The 16,306-nt window shown below is 43.2% G+C and overlaps 1 protein-coding gene across 1 annotated transcript in view; it reads left to right on the plus strand.

Moving 5' to 3' along the window:
• Nucleotides 1-663, plus strand: part of LOC109243917 — a 4,299-nt gene extending 3,636 nt beyond the window's left edge. Inside the window, exons 3-4 of the mRNA XM_019410929.1 lie at nucleotides 1-3; nucleotides 477-663. The exon at nucleotides 1-3 is cut by the window's left edge and continues 110 nt beyond it. Coding sequence (XP_019266474.1) covers nucleotides 1-3; nucleotides 477-541 — 68 coding nt within the window. The 3' untranslated portion in view covers nucleotides 542-663. The remainder of the gene's footprint in view (nucleotides 4-476) is intronic.
• The last annotated feature ends 15,643 nt before the right edge of the window (nucleotides 664-16,306 follow it).

A 16,306-nucleotide genomic window follows, 5' to 3' on the forward strand; every position in this document is an offset into this window, starting at 1 on the left:
CAAGTAGGTGAATTTTTTTGGCAAGTTAAGTCTTATATTTCACCCTTACTGAAATACATTATTGATTTCTAACTGATTCTGTTTTACTTCTAAGCCCAAGACATTCTTTGTAAATATGTAAATTTCATTAATTAGCATCCTATTCCATATGCCTCATTGAAGATCAAGTATACCTTCAACATATACATATGAATCAACACATTTTTCAGTGTGTGATACATTTAGAGTGTGATACATTCCTAAAAGAAGAGCAACTTCATCAGTGAGGGTCATTGATGGAATGTTGCAGAAGGCACACATGTAAAGTAGCTAAAACAAAAGCCATTTAATGCATTAACATGTTCTGCCTCATTTTAGCTACTGATTTCTTTTGATGAATGTCATGTCCTTTTCTTTTTACCTGGCACTTTGTTCTATGAGCATTCTTAGACCGGATTCTCTTGAAGGGTAATGATTTTATTTATCCTTTTTTGTAGGTGGAGTAGATCAAGAAATGGAAGATGAAGGCACCTTACTTAAGATGAATTTTGTATTGCTATAGATGAATGTTCTTGGAATCTTTTGTTTATCAAAAATTTGAAACTTACTCTCTTGAAATGTATACTAAACTTATGCACTTGAGGTAACATTTCTATTTATGGATATTACTAGTTTGTTGGACAACTTAGATTATTAATAGTTTTAATTTGTGATTTATTTAATTTTATTTTATATATAAATATTTATTTACAACATGTGCTATATTTTTGCTTCAATTGAAGTGTTCCAATAGCCTACCAGAACTGTTGCAATAGGACACAAATGGCGTTCCAATAAATAACGTGAACCGTTGCAATAGGTCCTCTAAACCATTCCAAAAGCCTTATGAACTGTTCCAAAATACCCTGTAAACCGTTCCAATAGGTAGTTAAAACCGATGCAATAGCTTTTCCTTTACTGTTGTAGTTTATTATAAACCGTAGCAATACAACATAAAACCGTTACAATAGCTAGAAGAAACCGTTGTTATATGTATACATAACCGTAACAATAGCTTACATAAGTGTTGCATTAAATAATATGGTAACGGTTATAAACCGTTCCATATGCACTATAGTAACGGTGTTAAACCGTTCCTATTGGAAGGAATAATTGTTCCAACAGAGGAAGGGAAAATCGTTGCGATAGACCGCTCTATAGCAACGACGACGAAAACCGTTGCACAAACCGTTCCTATAGCTCTATTGGCACGCGGGCGGATGTGACGACAATGGTTTTATTGTCTATTGGAACGGTTTTCCATGCGTTACCATAGATCAATTTTCCAGTAGTGTCATGTAGCTTCAGGTTTGCACACTTGAATCACACATGAATTGCTTGCAAAGAGCCTTGCTATTTTGCTCTCAATTCACATTTAACTTTTGCGTTTTTGTGCAACACTGTAATGTGAGAACATCCTGCAATTTATAGAGTTTGTAGATGAAGAAATAACTAGAGTTCTGATACAACTCTTCCTTGGTGGAAGAGTTCTAGTTGATTTCAACTTCTAACTCCTTCCGTATCTTGGATAGTGTTCTCTTTGATTAAGGACTCCTTCTCATTATCAATTATGCAACCTTTCGATCAGGAGATATTAAATACACAAAGTTAAGCTTATCTCCTTCACGTGCATCCCACATGCTCGAATCTTCCCGTTTTTATGAACCCGAGGGATGGACCACTGGGATGGACCTGGTTCATGCCTGAGTTCCTTTGTCAGTCTTCAAAACTAACCTTTACTTGGGCCAAAAGAGGGTCAAGAGCACTAACCAGTTGCAAACAAACAAACAAAGAGTGAGAAACTTAAAATCTCAAAAATCGTGGCGATTGAAGGAGAATAACAAAATCCCAAATCCCCAGTGCTTCAGAGTTCACAAGAGCCTCTAATTGGACTCCAAGCAGTGCTTGCACTGGAGGAGGTTAATGAACGAATTCTTGTGGCCTTGGCTTTCAGCCGACCAAAATCAATAGCCTCAGAATAGTATAGAACGAGTGATCGTGAGGGAATGACAGTAATGTTTAAGGTCCCCCTATAGGAATTGGGGGAGAGGTTTATATAATGATAGACTAGGGCGAACAAACATGAAAAATAATCAAATAAGCATAAATGTGGAAGGAGAAGACCACATGCAATCAGTAACAGAGTTAAAAAATAAGATGAAAGAAATTTCAAACCCTAGTTAGGTGCAACGGCCATAAATCAGACCAAGAATGCAAGAATCGTCATTATAGACAGTATATGGACGAAATATCGCCCAGATCTTCACAAAATCAAAGCCACTAAAGCATGTTCTTGAAAGGTAGTTTTTTTCCAAAAATAGGACAAGAACTAAGTAACACCACAAGCGTGCATGCAATATTAAAGTATCACAAATAGGTAAGTGAATCATTGATTGATTCCATTTTTAAGTTGGAATCGGAGAAAACTCAAAAGACAACTGCTAGGGTTTTTTAGAAGGGAGAAGGGAGAGTTTAGAGTGTTTGGGACGGCGGTTCGGAGGGAAATGAGTGTTAGGATTTGGGCTTGGTTAATTAAAGATGGGAGGGGGTCTGTGTGCCGTTGATCTCTGAGATCAACGGCTGAAATAGAAGAAAGAATGGGGCGGGTCGTTTAAAACGGGTCGCGACCAGGGTTAAATGAAGAGGTTTTTTGATTTGGGCTGCTGAAGGGTTAAATGGAGATGGGACAACTGTTTTGGGCCTTATTTTGATCCAAAATTAGCCCTATGTTGGGCTATAAATTAAATATACAAATGTATTAACAATAATTTATAAAAAGTAATTAATAAATAATAAAAATATAACTTATGCGGTAAAATGGTTGAAAATAATAGCTTAAAATTATAAAAATATAAAAGTGCTATTTTAGCATAAATAATATATTAAATATAATTATGTATATAATATAGGCTATATTGCAAAACTTGTGTAAATTGCTAAAATACAAATGTAATTATATGAAATGTAGTAAAAATGTTATAAAACACATATGTGTGTATAAATAATAAATTAGGATGATTAAGTCATCACAAAATACTTTAAAAGGATAATTAATAAATATTTGAACAATTTAAATGCAAGAAAAATTAATTTTAAAGCTTTAAAAATTATGAAAAATTATAGAAAATATGAGAGCAAAATTTGGTATCAACAACAAGTAATTAACATCTAAAATGCCAACTACCTAATATATTTTGTTACTCCAATTAAATTAAATTATATCTAGCACATTGAGTAGCAAGCTGTTGAAACCCAATTTTTCCCTATATATATATATATATTTTAATATGCAAAATACCTTCAAAATATCATATGTATGCATATATAAGTATGCCCAAGTGTTTCATTACTTTCCTTAATTTTTAAAGGTTATTGAATCAATTTATTCCCCTATTTTATCCATAAAAATCCAATAATTATTTTTTTTAAAAAATATCATATTTTGGTGATTCACTTGTTGAAATTTTATATATATGCTAAAATATAGCTAAGGGAAATTTTGCATATTTTTTACAAATTTATTTGGTATTTTCAAAAGCTAAATTGCATAATTGCAATATTAGCCTCTTTTAGGATTTAATTACGTTTACATTTACAAAAATTAAGTCCAGCATTTTTAAATAGTTAATTATACATTGTAAATCATTTTAGTGCTCTTAATTTGTTTTCAGAAACTTATTTACTATTTTTGTAAATAAAAAGGGGAAAAGTGGCTATTTAAATTGTAGCCCAAATTGGGTTTCAATTATAACCCAAATCAAGCCCCCAATGTCCCCTATCCAATTCCATTTTTAACCCAATTACCCCAACCCAATATCAAATTGAACCGACCCAAACCCGGACTCCCCACCTAATCCCTTTAATCCCAACTGTTGGTCATTTAGATCAACGACTCCCATTACCCCTTTCCTTTTTTAACCCAAACGACCCCTTTACCCTACCTCATTCCTCACCAACCGCCGTCTCTGAATCCCTCTTCTATCTCAACTCTTTCTGAAACTCTTACAAACCCTAGCCGCCGCCATCAAACTACACTCTAATCCATGGCCTTCCGTGGTCATTTGAGACATGTACCAGCTTTCCATGGCTTCTATGTGTTTGGCTATGTGGTTTCATGACCCGACTTCGAAGGAGTTTGGTCCAGTCCTTACTCGACTGGTGTAAATTGCCTTTCTCCGGCCAGCCACGACCTTTTCCGGCCATTTATGGCCTTTCGAGGCGGGTCCTTGACCTTTTCTAGTTAGATCGTTAACTTTCGAGATCTTTCTCGTTTCTTTTGGTTTTCTGAAACCCTAATCTCTAAGATCTTTTGATTGCTTTCAGATCTACCTTAGATTTGTGCTTACCATGAACTTTTAAGCATTTTTTTCTCGAAAGTTCTTCAACGTTGCTTTTAAAGCGACTCTTCATTATTCTGATTAGGGTTTTCCTTTAAGTTATTTCAAAAATCTCTTCTCTGATTCTCGATGTTGTTTTATGACTTTTCTATGAACTGTTTGTTATGCTTTCCTTCTACTTGAGTCAGCATGTTGAAAACCCTAATTTCTTTTGGGTCTCATTCGAATCCTGAAGCTGTTTGTTTAAATGTATACTTGTTTAACTAAGTTCCTCGTTCTTGTTTGACTTATTTGTGTTACCATTAAAAAAAAAACTCGAGTGTTGTTGAAAAGCCCTAGGTCCCTGGGTCTTAAATCGTTTGTTCGAGTACTTGACTCGACTGAAAGCTTTTGTTTTAGACTTTCTTTTCTTTATGTGACTTATCTGATTTTACTATCTTTCAACTCGACTATGGTGGTGTGACGACCCGACCCGTCGTCACGTGAGTTACCGCCCCATTTCCCCCATTTTATTCTTCTTCATGCTTCATTATGAGATTCTTGTGTAAACGAGTTGAATTTGATTGGTTTTAGAAGGAAAGAGACAATGAGTCTCTTTAAGGAAGGTTTGTTTTGGAAAAAATTCAACCGGATGTTGACTTATGATTTAGAGAGCTCGGATGTGATTTCCGGTGATTCAGTTAGCTTCGGGGGATGATTTGTGACTTAGGAGCGCGATCGGAAGTAATTTTGGAGGTCCGGTGTAGAATTAGGCTTGAATTGGCGAAGTTAGTATTTTGGCGAATTCCGGTTGATAGGTGAGATTTTGATCCGAGGGTCAGAATGGAATTCCGAGAGTTGTTGTAGCTTCATTATGTGATTTGGGATGTGTGTGCAAAAATTTCAGGTCATTCGGAGGTGATTTGGCTGGGTTTTTGATCGAATGCGTATTTCGGAAGTTTTAGAAGAACTTAGGCTTGAACCGATGTAATTTGATGGTTTTGGTGTCGTTTGTGGTGTTTTGATGATTGGAGCAAGTTTGAATAGTGTTTTAGGATGGATTGGCACTTTTGGTTGAGGTCCCGGGGGCCTCGAGGTGATTTCGGATGGCCATCAGGATGAATTTTGGACTTGATGCATTCTGAAGATTGCTGGTATTTGGTATTTACGCATTTGCGAAAAAGGGGCCGCAGAAGCGGTTCCGCAGATGCGAATAAGGGATCGCAGGTGCGGGTGTTGGCCATTTGGAGAAATTCTGCAGAAGCGGATGATTTCCGCAGGTGCGGTCTTCGCAGATATGGTTAATGACCGCAGAAGCGGTCCGTGCGTGCAAGGGAGGTTCCGCAGAAGCGGAGGCTTGACTGCAGAAGTGGTGTCCGCAGAAGCGGAGATTGACCGCAGAAATGGTCCTGGGCATAGTGAAGATCTGCAGAAGCGGAGGGAAAACCGCAGAAGCGGTAACTGCAGGTGCGGTTCATTTATTGCAGATGCGATAATGACTGATCAGAGAAGGGTTTTAAAAGCTCATTTTTGTTCCGCGAGCTAAGGTATATTTCCACCATTTTTGAGCAAACTTAAGAGCTTTTGGACGGAAATTTGAAGGTGATTTCGACTGGGTGTGATTGGAGGTGAGTTCTGTGACCTAAATATATGATTTAGTGGTAGAATTAACCTAGAAATTTATGAAAATTCATCAAAAAAGGGGGAAAGCTAGGGCTTGGAATTTGATATTTCAAAATGGGATTTGATGGGTCATTTGAGCTCGGATTTGGGAGTTTTTGGTATGTATAGACTCGTGGCGAGATGAGGAATCCATTGATGTTAAATTTTCTAATTTTCGAGAAGTGGGCCCGGGGCTCGGGTTTTGTAAATTTCGTGAATTTCGATATTTTTCGAGTCTTTTCGATTGGGTTATGTTCCCTTAGCCTATTGTAACGTATTCGTTGTGGTTTTGATCAGATTCGACACGCGAGGAGGTCGATTTGCGAGGCAAGGGCATAGCGAGCTAGGATTTTGGCCGGCTTGAGGTGAGTAATGGTAGTAAATGATATCCTGAGGGTTTGAAACCCCCGAATTTTCACAACGTAGTGCTATATTGAGGTGAAACACGCGCTTAATGGAAAGCGCAGGGTTGTTTACTACTGGGGATCGTGACTTGGTCCGTCCCGTTTGATATTTTACCGCGTATTTGACTGAGCTGTTCTGTTTATCATCATGATTTGGGCTTATTTTCATATTTTGGGCTTAATGCCGACTACTTGAATCCTTCGGGGATTGTTATCACTATTTCCTCACCGTTTTGATATAATACTTGAACTCAGTCCTAATGATTATACTGTTTTACAAACTCAGCCGCTTTAATTGAATTTCGAGACTTTAATGATATTTCCACTATTGTTTGGGCTGAGCACTATTATTTTAATGATGCCCGAGGGGCTTATGATGTTTCCTGGACTGAGAAGGCTTTCAGGCCTTGAGTGTGATGTGAGAAGGCTTTCAGGCCTTGAGTGTGATGTGAGAAGGCTTTCAGGCCTTGAGTGTAATGTGAGAAGGCTTTCAGGCCTTGAGTGTGATGTGAGAAGGCTTTCAGGCCTTGAGTGTGATGTGAGAAGGCTTTCAGGCCTTCTGTTGATATAGCGCTTGGGCCGTAAGGGGCCCCTCCGGAGTCTGCACACCCACAGTGAGCGCGGGTACCCATGTGATTTGAGAGTGAGCCCGAGGGGCTGATATTGTGCTGAGTGACTGATACTGAGCCCGAGGGGCTGATATTGTTCTGAGTGATTGATACTGGGCCCGAGGGGCAGATTTCTACTCACTATTTACTTGTTGTTTTACCTGATTTACCTGTCTTTAAAAATGAGATTTCATTGACTCTTTACGGATTATACTACTTAAAGTGATTTACGGCCTAATATAGAACTGCCTTGTACTGTTATGTGTTTTCTTACCTTCGGTTATTATTTATTATTATTACTCACTGGGTCGGAGTACTCACATTACTCCCTGCACCATGCGTGCAGATTCAGGCATAGCAGAGTCCACACCTGAGCACTGATATTCTTCCCAGACCAGGCAGCGAGTTGGAGCTTCGAGGTAGCTGTTGACGTCCGCAGCCCCTTGACTCCCCTATTTTATGTTATTTCAATTCCTTCAGACTATTATATCAGATACTCTATTTCGTAGGCATATAGCAAAACTCTGTAGTAGCTCATGACTTCTGACATCCCGATTTGGGCTGTGTCGGGATGGTTTCCCCTTGTTATTATCGCTGATTCTGCATTATTGACTATATTAAGCATGTGTTAGAATTTCTAATATTAATTAATTGCTCTAGAAGAGATGTTTGCGTTGTTCTGGCTGGCCTTGTCTTCACGAGAGGCGCCATCACGACCGTGTTGGGATTTGGGTCGTGACAAGTTGGTATCAGAGTCTAGGTTACTAGGTCTCACGAGTCCTGAGCTGGTTTAGTAGAGTCTCGCGGATCGGTACGGAGACGTCTGTACTTATCCTCGAGAGGCTGCAGGACCTTTTGGAAAATTCCACATTCTTGAAATTCTTGTCGTGCGAACTTGTTGATCCGAATACTAAACTTCTCTTTATTCTATTCTCTCACAGATGGTGAGGACACGAGCTACCGGACGTGGCGGTCGACCACCAGTGCCACCTATTGAGACCACCAGAGGCCGTGGACGCGGTCGTGGTCGTGGCAGAGGCAGAGTAGCGAGGGCAGCATCTGTTGATCCACCAGCTGCCCCAGCTCCGGATCTGGCTCCAACAGTACCAGCTCAGGCACCGGCTGTGCCCATAGTGATTCCTGGCCTTCGGGAGACATTGGCTCAGATTTTGACAGTTTGCACTGGCCTGGCTCAGGTGGTTTCAGCCACCACAGCAGCAACAGCTACTTTACAGGCCGGGGGAGGCAATCAGACCCCCGCTGCTCGCACACCTGAGCAGGTAGTGCAGGGATTACAGACCCCAAAGGCACCTCCAGCTCAGCCAGTTGCACCAGTACAGGAGTTCAGGGTTCCAGCTATGCCCGAGGACGAGCAGCGTCGTCTCGAGAGATTTGGTAGACTCCAGCCTCCGACATTCAGTGGTGCTGAGGGCGAGGATGCCCAGGGTTTTCTTGACAGATGTCAGCGGATGCTTCGTACAGCAGGGATTCTCGAGTCTAGTGGTGTGGCTTTTACCACCTTTCAGTTTACTGGGGCTGCCTTCACTTGGTGGGAGGCATATGAGAGGCGTAGGCTGACTGGTGCAGCACCTTTGACTTGGCAGGAGTTCTCCACCCTCTTTTTGGAGAAGTATGTACCGCAGTCCCGCAGAGAGGAGCTGCGCAGGCAGTTTGAGTGGCTACGGCAGGGAGATATGACTGTCTCTCAGTATGAGATGAGGTTTTCAGAGTCGGCTCGTCATGCCGTCTGGATGGTTCCGTCGGATCGTGAGCGGATCAGGAGATTTGTTGATGGACTTAACTACCAGTTCCGTGTTCTTATGACTAGAGAGAGATTATTGGGTGCTTCAATCGAGGAGGTGGTTGATATAGCCCGAGAGATTGAGGCGGTTCGCCGTTAGGATCGAGAGAAGAGGGAGGCCAAGAGGCCTCGAGGTTCTGGCAGTTTCAGTGGCGCTCCTTCGAGGGGCCAGTTCCAGCATGGTAGGGGTCGTTCTTTCAGGACCGCTCAGTCGGCTCGCCCCGAGTATCATGGTGCATCTTCAGGTCGTGGTTATCATGGTTCTCAACAGAGTCAGCCTTCACTCAGCGCTCTTCCAGCACAGAGTTCATCTCGTGCCCCGTCTGCTCAGGGTTCTTCTAGGCCGAGTGCGTCAGCTAGTCACTCCGGCGCGAGGGGTTCCCTTCAGTCCCATTCTCCAGCACCTAGGAGTTGTTATGAGTGCGAAGAGTTTGGACATATGTGGAGGCAGTGTCCTCGTCGTGCTGCTAGCTCATCTCAGCAGAGGGGTCAGCCCTCGTCTTCTGGTCCAGTTTCTTCAGCACCCGCCCAGCCAGCTAGGGTTGAGGGTCAGGCAGCCAGAGGTCGCCCTAGAGGTGGAGGTCGATCAGGCGGTGGTCAGGCTCATTTTTATGCTCTTCAGGGCAGGACAGATGCCATTGCTTTAGATGCCGTCATTACAGGTATTATTTCAATCTGCCACAGAGATGCCTCAGTCTTATTTGATCCCGGTTCCACCTATTCTTATGTGTCCTCATATTTTGCTCATCATTTGGGTACTTCCCGAGGGTGTCTTGCCTTACCTATTCATGTATCTACCCCGGTGGGCGATACTATTGTTGTAGACCATGTGTATCGGTCGTGTTTGGTGACTATTGGGGGTCTGGAGACCCGAGTTGATCTTCTGCTATTGAGCATGGTGGATTTTGATGTTATTTTGGGCAAGGCCTGTCTATCTCCGTGTCATGCTTTCCTAGACTGTCATGCTAAGACAGTCACCTTGGCCATACCGGGTGTTCCAAGGATCGAGTGGCGTGGTGTGACTGACTATGTTCCTAGTAGGGTGATTTCATTCTTAAAGGCCCAGCGTATGGTTGGGAAGGGTTGCCTTTCATATTTGGCGTTCGTGAGGGATGTTGGAGCCGAGAGTCCTAGCATTGATTCTGTTCCAGTTGTGAGGGAGTTTCCCGATATCTTCCCTGCCGACCTGTTGGGCATGCCCCCGAACAGGGATATTGATTTTGGTATTGACCTGGTGCCGGGCACTCAGCCCATTTCCATTCCGCCATATCGTATGGCACCAACGGAGTTGAAAGAATTGAAGGATCAGCTTCAGGAACTCCTAGATAAGGGGTTCATTCGGCCTAGTGTGTCACCGTGGGGTGCACCGGTTCTATTTGTGAAGAAGAAAGATGGCACCATGAGAATGTGCACTGACTACAGGCAATTGAACAAAGTAACAGTGAAGAACAAGTATCCCCTGCCTCGCATTGATGATTTATTTGACCAGGTTCAGGGAGCGAGGGTGTTCTCCAAGATTGATCTCCGTTCCGGCTATCACCAGTTGAATATCAGGGATTCAGATATTATTAAGACTGCTTTCAGGACTAGATATGGGCACTATGAGTTTCTTGTTATGTCTTTTGGGCTTACTAATGCCCCAGCAGCGTTCATGCATTTGATGAACAGTGTATTTCGGTCGTATCTGGATTCGTTCGTTATTGTTTTTATTGATGATATTCTGGTATACTCGCGTAGTCAGGAGGAGCACGCGCAGCATTTACGAGTTGTATTACAGAGATTGAGGGAGGAGAAGCTTTATGCAAAGTTCTCCAAGTGTGAGTTTTGGCTAAGTTCAGTGGCTTTCTTGGGGCACGTGGTGTCCAGCGAGGGTATTCAGGTCGACCCGAAGAAGATAGAGGCGGTTCAGAGTTGGCCCAGACCAACCTCAGCCACAGAGATTCGTAGTTTCCTTGGTTTGGCAGGTTATTATCGTCGGTTTGTTCAGGGATTTTCCTCTATTGCATCGCCCTTGACCAAGTTGACTCAGAAGGCTGCTCCATTTGTATGGTCGGACGAGTGCGAGGAGAGCTTTCAGAAGCTCAAGACGGCTTTGACCACGGCTCCAGTGTTGGTTTTGCCATCAGCTTCAGGTTCTTACACGATGTATTGTGATGCTTCGAGAGTTAGGATCGGATGTGTATTGATGCAGGAGGGTAGAGTTATTGCTTATGCTTCTCGTCAGTTGAAGTCCCACGAGAAGAACTACCCTGTATATGATTTGGAGTTGGCTGGTATAGTACATGCTTTGAAGATTTGGAGGCACTACTTGTATGGCGTATCTTGTGAGGTATTCACCGATCATCGCCGTCTTTAGCATTTGTTCAAGCAAAAGGATCTTAATTTGAGGCAGCGGAGGTGGCTAGAGTTACTTAAGGATTATGATATTACCATTCTGTATCACCCGGGGAAGGCCAATGTAGTGGCCGATGCTTTGAGCCGAAAGGCAGTTAGTATGAGGAGTTTGGCGTACATTCCAGTTGGGGAGAGGCCCTTCCCAGTTGATGTTCAGGCCTTGGCCAATCGGCTGGTGAGACTAGATATTTCGGAGCCGAGTCGGGTGTTGGCTTGTGTGGTTTCTTGGTCTTCCTTATATGATCGCATTAGAGAGCGCCAGTATGATGACCCGCATTTGCATGTCCTTAAGGACACGGTCCAGCATGATGATGCCAGAGATGTGACCATTGGTGAGGATGGTGTGTTGAGGATGCAGGGTCGGATTTGTGTGCCCAATGTGGATAGGCTTCGGGAGTTGATATTGGAGGAGGCCCATAGCTCGCGGTATTCCATTCATCCGGGTGCCGCGAAGATGTATCAAGATCTTAGACAGCACTACTGGTGGAGAAGAATGAAGAAAGATATTGTGGGATATGTGGCTCGGTGTCTCAATTGTCAATAGGTGAAATATGAGCATCAGAGACCGGGTGGCGTACTTCAGCGGATGGTTATTCCCGAGTGGAAGTGGGAGAGAGTCACTATGGATTTTGTGAGTGGTCTTCCTCGAACTTTGAAGAAGTTCGATTCGATTTGGGTGATTGTGGATCGGCTAACCAAATCCGCGCACTTCTTTTAGGTATGTACTACCTATTCTTCGGAGCGGCTGGCAGGGATTTTTATCCGGGATATTGTCCGATTGCATGGTGTTCCAGTGTCTATTTTCTCAGACAGGGGTACTCAGTTCACTTCTCAGTTCCAGAAGACTTTTCAGCGAGAGTTGGGTACACAGGTGGAGTTGAGCACAACATTTCATCCTCAGACGGACAGACAGTCCGAGCGTACTATTCAGATATTGGAGGACATGTTGCGTGCTTGTGTTATTGATTTTGGAGGTTTTTGGGATGGGTTTTTGCCGCTTGCAGAGTTTGCCTACAACAGTTATCAATCGAGCATTCAGATGGCTCCGTATGAGGCGTTGTATGGGAGGCGGTGTAGATCTCTAGTTGGTTGGTTCGAGCCCAGCGAGGCTAGGCGATTGGGGACAGAGTTGGTTCAGGATGCCTTGGAGAAGGCGAAGCTGATTCAGGAAAGGCTTCGTACAGCACAGTTGCGTTAGAAGAGTTATGCGGACCGGAAGGTTCGAGATGTGTCTTATATGGTTGGTGAGAAGGTCTTGCTGAAGGTTTCACCCATGAAGGGTGTTATGCGGTTTGGAAAGAAAGGGAAGTTGAGTCCGCGGTTTATTGGACCTTTTGAGGTACTCAGGAGGATTGGGGAGGTGGCTTATGAGCTTGCCTTGCCACCCAGCTTGTCGGGCGAGCATCCGGTATTTCATGTATCTATGCTCCGGAAGTATGTTGGGGACCCGTCCCATGTATTGGACTTCAGCACGGTTCAGTTGGATGATGATTTGACTTATGATGTAGAGCCAGCAGCCATTTTGGATCGTCAGGTTCGGAAGTTGAGGTCAAAGGATGTTGCTTCAGTGAAAGTGCAGTGGAGAGGTCGGCCCGTGGAGGAGGCTACCTGGGAGACCGAGCGGGAGATGCGGAGCAGATATCCTCACCTGTTTGGGGCTTGAGGTATGTTTCTTGACCTGCTCGAGGACGAGCGTTTGTTTTAGTTGGGGAGGATGTGACGACCCGACCCGTCGTCACGTGAGTTACCGCCCCGTTTCCCCCATTTTATGCTTCTTCATGCTTCATTATGAGAGTCTTGTGTGAACGAGTTGAATTGGATTGGTTTTAGAAGGAAATGAGACACTTAGTCTCTTTAAGGAAGGTTTGTTTTGGAAAAAAGTCAACCGGATGTTGACTTATGAGTTAGAGAGCTCGGATGTGATTTCCGGTGATTCGGTTAGCTTCGGGGGATGATTTGTGACTTAGGAGCGCGATCGGAAGTGATTTTGGAGGTCCGGTGTAGAATTAGGCTTGAATTGGCGAAGTTAGTATTTTGGCGAATTCCGGTTGATAGGTGAGATTTTGATCCGAGGGTCGGAATGGAATTCCGAGAGTTGCTGTAGCTTCGTTATGTGATTTGGGATGTGTGTGCAAAAATTTCCGGTCATTCGGAGGTGATTTGGTTGGGTTTTTGATCGAATGCGTATTTTTGAAGTTTTAGAAGAACTTAGGCTTGAATTCGATGTAATTTGATGGTTTAGGTGTCGTTTGTGGCGTTCTGATGATTGGAACAAGTTTGAATGGTGTTTTAGGATGGATTGGCACTTTTGGTTGAGGTCCCGGGGGCCTCTGGGTGATTTCGGATGGCCATCGGGATGAATTTTGGACTTGATGCATTCTGAAGATTGCTGGTATCTAGTATTTCCGCATCTGCGGAAAAAGGGCCGCAGAAGCTGTTCCGCATATGCGAATAAGGGATCGCAGGTGCGGGTGTTGGCCATTTGGAGAAATTCCGAAGAAGCGGATGATTTCCGCAGGTGCGGTCTTCGCAGATGCGGTTAATGGCCGCAGAAGCGGTCCGTGCGTGCAAGGGAGGTTCCGCAGAAGCGGAGGCTTGACCGCAGAAGCGGTCCGCAGAAGCGGAGATTGACCGTAGAAGCGGTCCTGGGCATAGTGAAGATCCGCAGAAGCGGAGGGAAAACTGCAGAAGCGGTAACCGCAGGTGCGGTCCATTTAGCGCAGATGCGAAAATCACTGATCAGAGAAGGGTTTTAAATGCTCATTTTTGTTCCGCGAGCTAAGGTATATTTCCACCATTTTTGAGCAAACTTAAGAGCTTTTGGACGGAAATTTGAAGGTGATTTCGACTGGGTGTGATTGGAGGTGAGTTCTATGACCTAAATACATGATTTTATGGTAGAATTAACCTAGAAATTTATGAAAATTCATCAAAAAAGGGGGAAAGCTAGGGCTTGGAATTTGATATTTCAAAGTGGGATTTGATGGGTCATTTGAGCTCGGATTTGGGAGTTTTTGGTATGTATAGACTCGTGGCGAGATGAGGAATCCGTTGATGTTAAATTTTCTGATTTTCGAGAAGTGGGCCCGGGGCTCGGGTTTTGTAAATTTCGTGAATTTCGATATTTTTCGAGTCTTTTCGATTGAGTTATGTTCCCTTAGCCTATTGTAACGTATTCGTTGTGGTTTTGATCAGATTCGACGCGCGAGGAGGTCGATTTGCGAGGCAAGGGCATAGCGAGCTAGGATTTTGGCCGGCTTGAGGTGAGTAATGGTAGTAAATGATATCCTGAGGGTTTGAAACCCCAGATTTGCACAACGTAGTGCTATATTGAGGTGAAACACGCGCTTAATGGCGAGCGCGGGGTTGTTTACTACTGGGGATCGTGACTTGGTCCGTCCCGTTTGATATTTTACTACGTATTTGACTGAGCTGTTCTGTTTATCATCATGATTTGGGCTTATTGCCATATTTTAGGCTTAATGCCGACTACTTGAATCCTTCGGGGATTGTTATCACTATTTCCTCACTGTTTTAATATAATACTTGAACTCAGTCCTAATGATTATACTGTTTTACAAACTCAGCCGCTTTAATTGAATTTCGAGACTTTAATGATATTTCCACTGTTGTTTGGGCTGAGCACTATTATTTTAATGATGCCCGAGGGGCTTATGATGTTTCCTGGACTGAGAAGGCTTTCAGGCCTTGAGTGTGATGTGAGAAGGCTTTCAGGCCTTGAGTGTGATGCGAGAAGGCTTTCAGGCCTTATGTTGATACAGCGCTTGGGCCATAAGGGGCTCCTCCGGAGTCTACACACCCACAATGAGCGCGGGTACCCATGTGATTTGAGAGTCAGCCCGAGGGGCTGATATTGTGCTGAGTGACTGATACTGAGCCCGAGGGGCTGATTTCTACTCACTATTTACTTGTTGTTTTACCTACTTTACCTGTCTTTAAAAATGAGATTTCATTGACTCTCTACGGATTTTACTTCTTAAAGTGATTTAGGGCCTGATATAGAACTGCCTTGTGCTGTTATGTGTTTCCTTACCTTCGGTTATTATTTATTATTATTACTCACTGGGTCGGAGTACTCACATTACTCTTGAACCATGCGTGCAGATTCAGGCATAGCAGAGTCCGCACCTGAGCAGTGATATTCTTCCCAGACCAGGCAGCGAGTTGGAGCTTCGAGGTAGTTGTTGACGTCCGCAACCCCTTGACTCCCCTATTTTATGTTATTTCAGTTCCTTCAGACTATTGTATCAGATACTCTATTTCGTAGGCTTATAGCAAAACTCTGTAGTAGCTCATGACTTGTGACACCCCGGTTTGGGCTGTGTCGGGATGGTTTCCCCTTGTTATTATCGCTGATTCCGCATTATTGACTATATTAAGCATGTGTTAGAATTGCTAATATTAATTAATTGCTCTAGAAGAGATGTTTGCGTTGTTCTGGCTGGCCTTGTCTTCACGAGAGGCGCCATCACGACCGGGTTGGGATTTGGGTCGTGACAGGTGGAAACCCTAACTTTTCAAAAGGTTTGCTCACCTGCTATTGTGAGACCTTTGCATGTTTCTGATACTCTATTTTCTGCACTGTTGAATCAATGTGACTTGACCTACTTTATTACTATGCTTCGAATGTTTGCTTTACTACTGAACCCTGGCTTATTTCTGCCACTACTGCATGCTTCTGATTATCTCTTATTGCCAATGTGCTTGGCCTCGCATGTCTGATGTCTTTTGTTCACTCTGTTTATACACTAAAGTGCAGAAGCATGTTTTTCTTTGACTGACCCTAATCGTGTGACTTATTCAAAGCTTTTCCTTTATGAACCCTAATTTCACTCGCCTGTTTGGAATTGATTGATTCTTTTCCCTTTACTGTGATATTTTGCCCTACTGAATCTTTTCCAAGATAAGCATATTTCTGTACTTAGACTTGATTACTTACTTAATGCTTGTACTACTCCTTTTATGGCAATAATCAGTTTGTCTCTAAACTGATCTCTTTTCTTATTTGAATCTGTTACTACCCATTAAACAGTGATTCCTTAATTAAAGGGAATCACTTGTATTATTGATTGTGACTGTTTA

This window comes from Nicotiana attenuata, unplaced genomic scaffold (assembly GCF_001879085.1).
Source record: "Nicotiana attenuata strain UT unplaced genomic scaffold, NIATTr2, whole genome shotgun sequence".
Taxonomy (NCBI): domain Eukaryota; kingdom Viridiplantae; phylum Streptophyta; class Magnoliopsida; order Solanales; family Solanaceae; genus Nicotiana; species Nicotiana attenuata.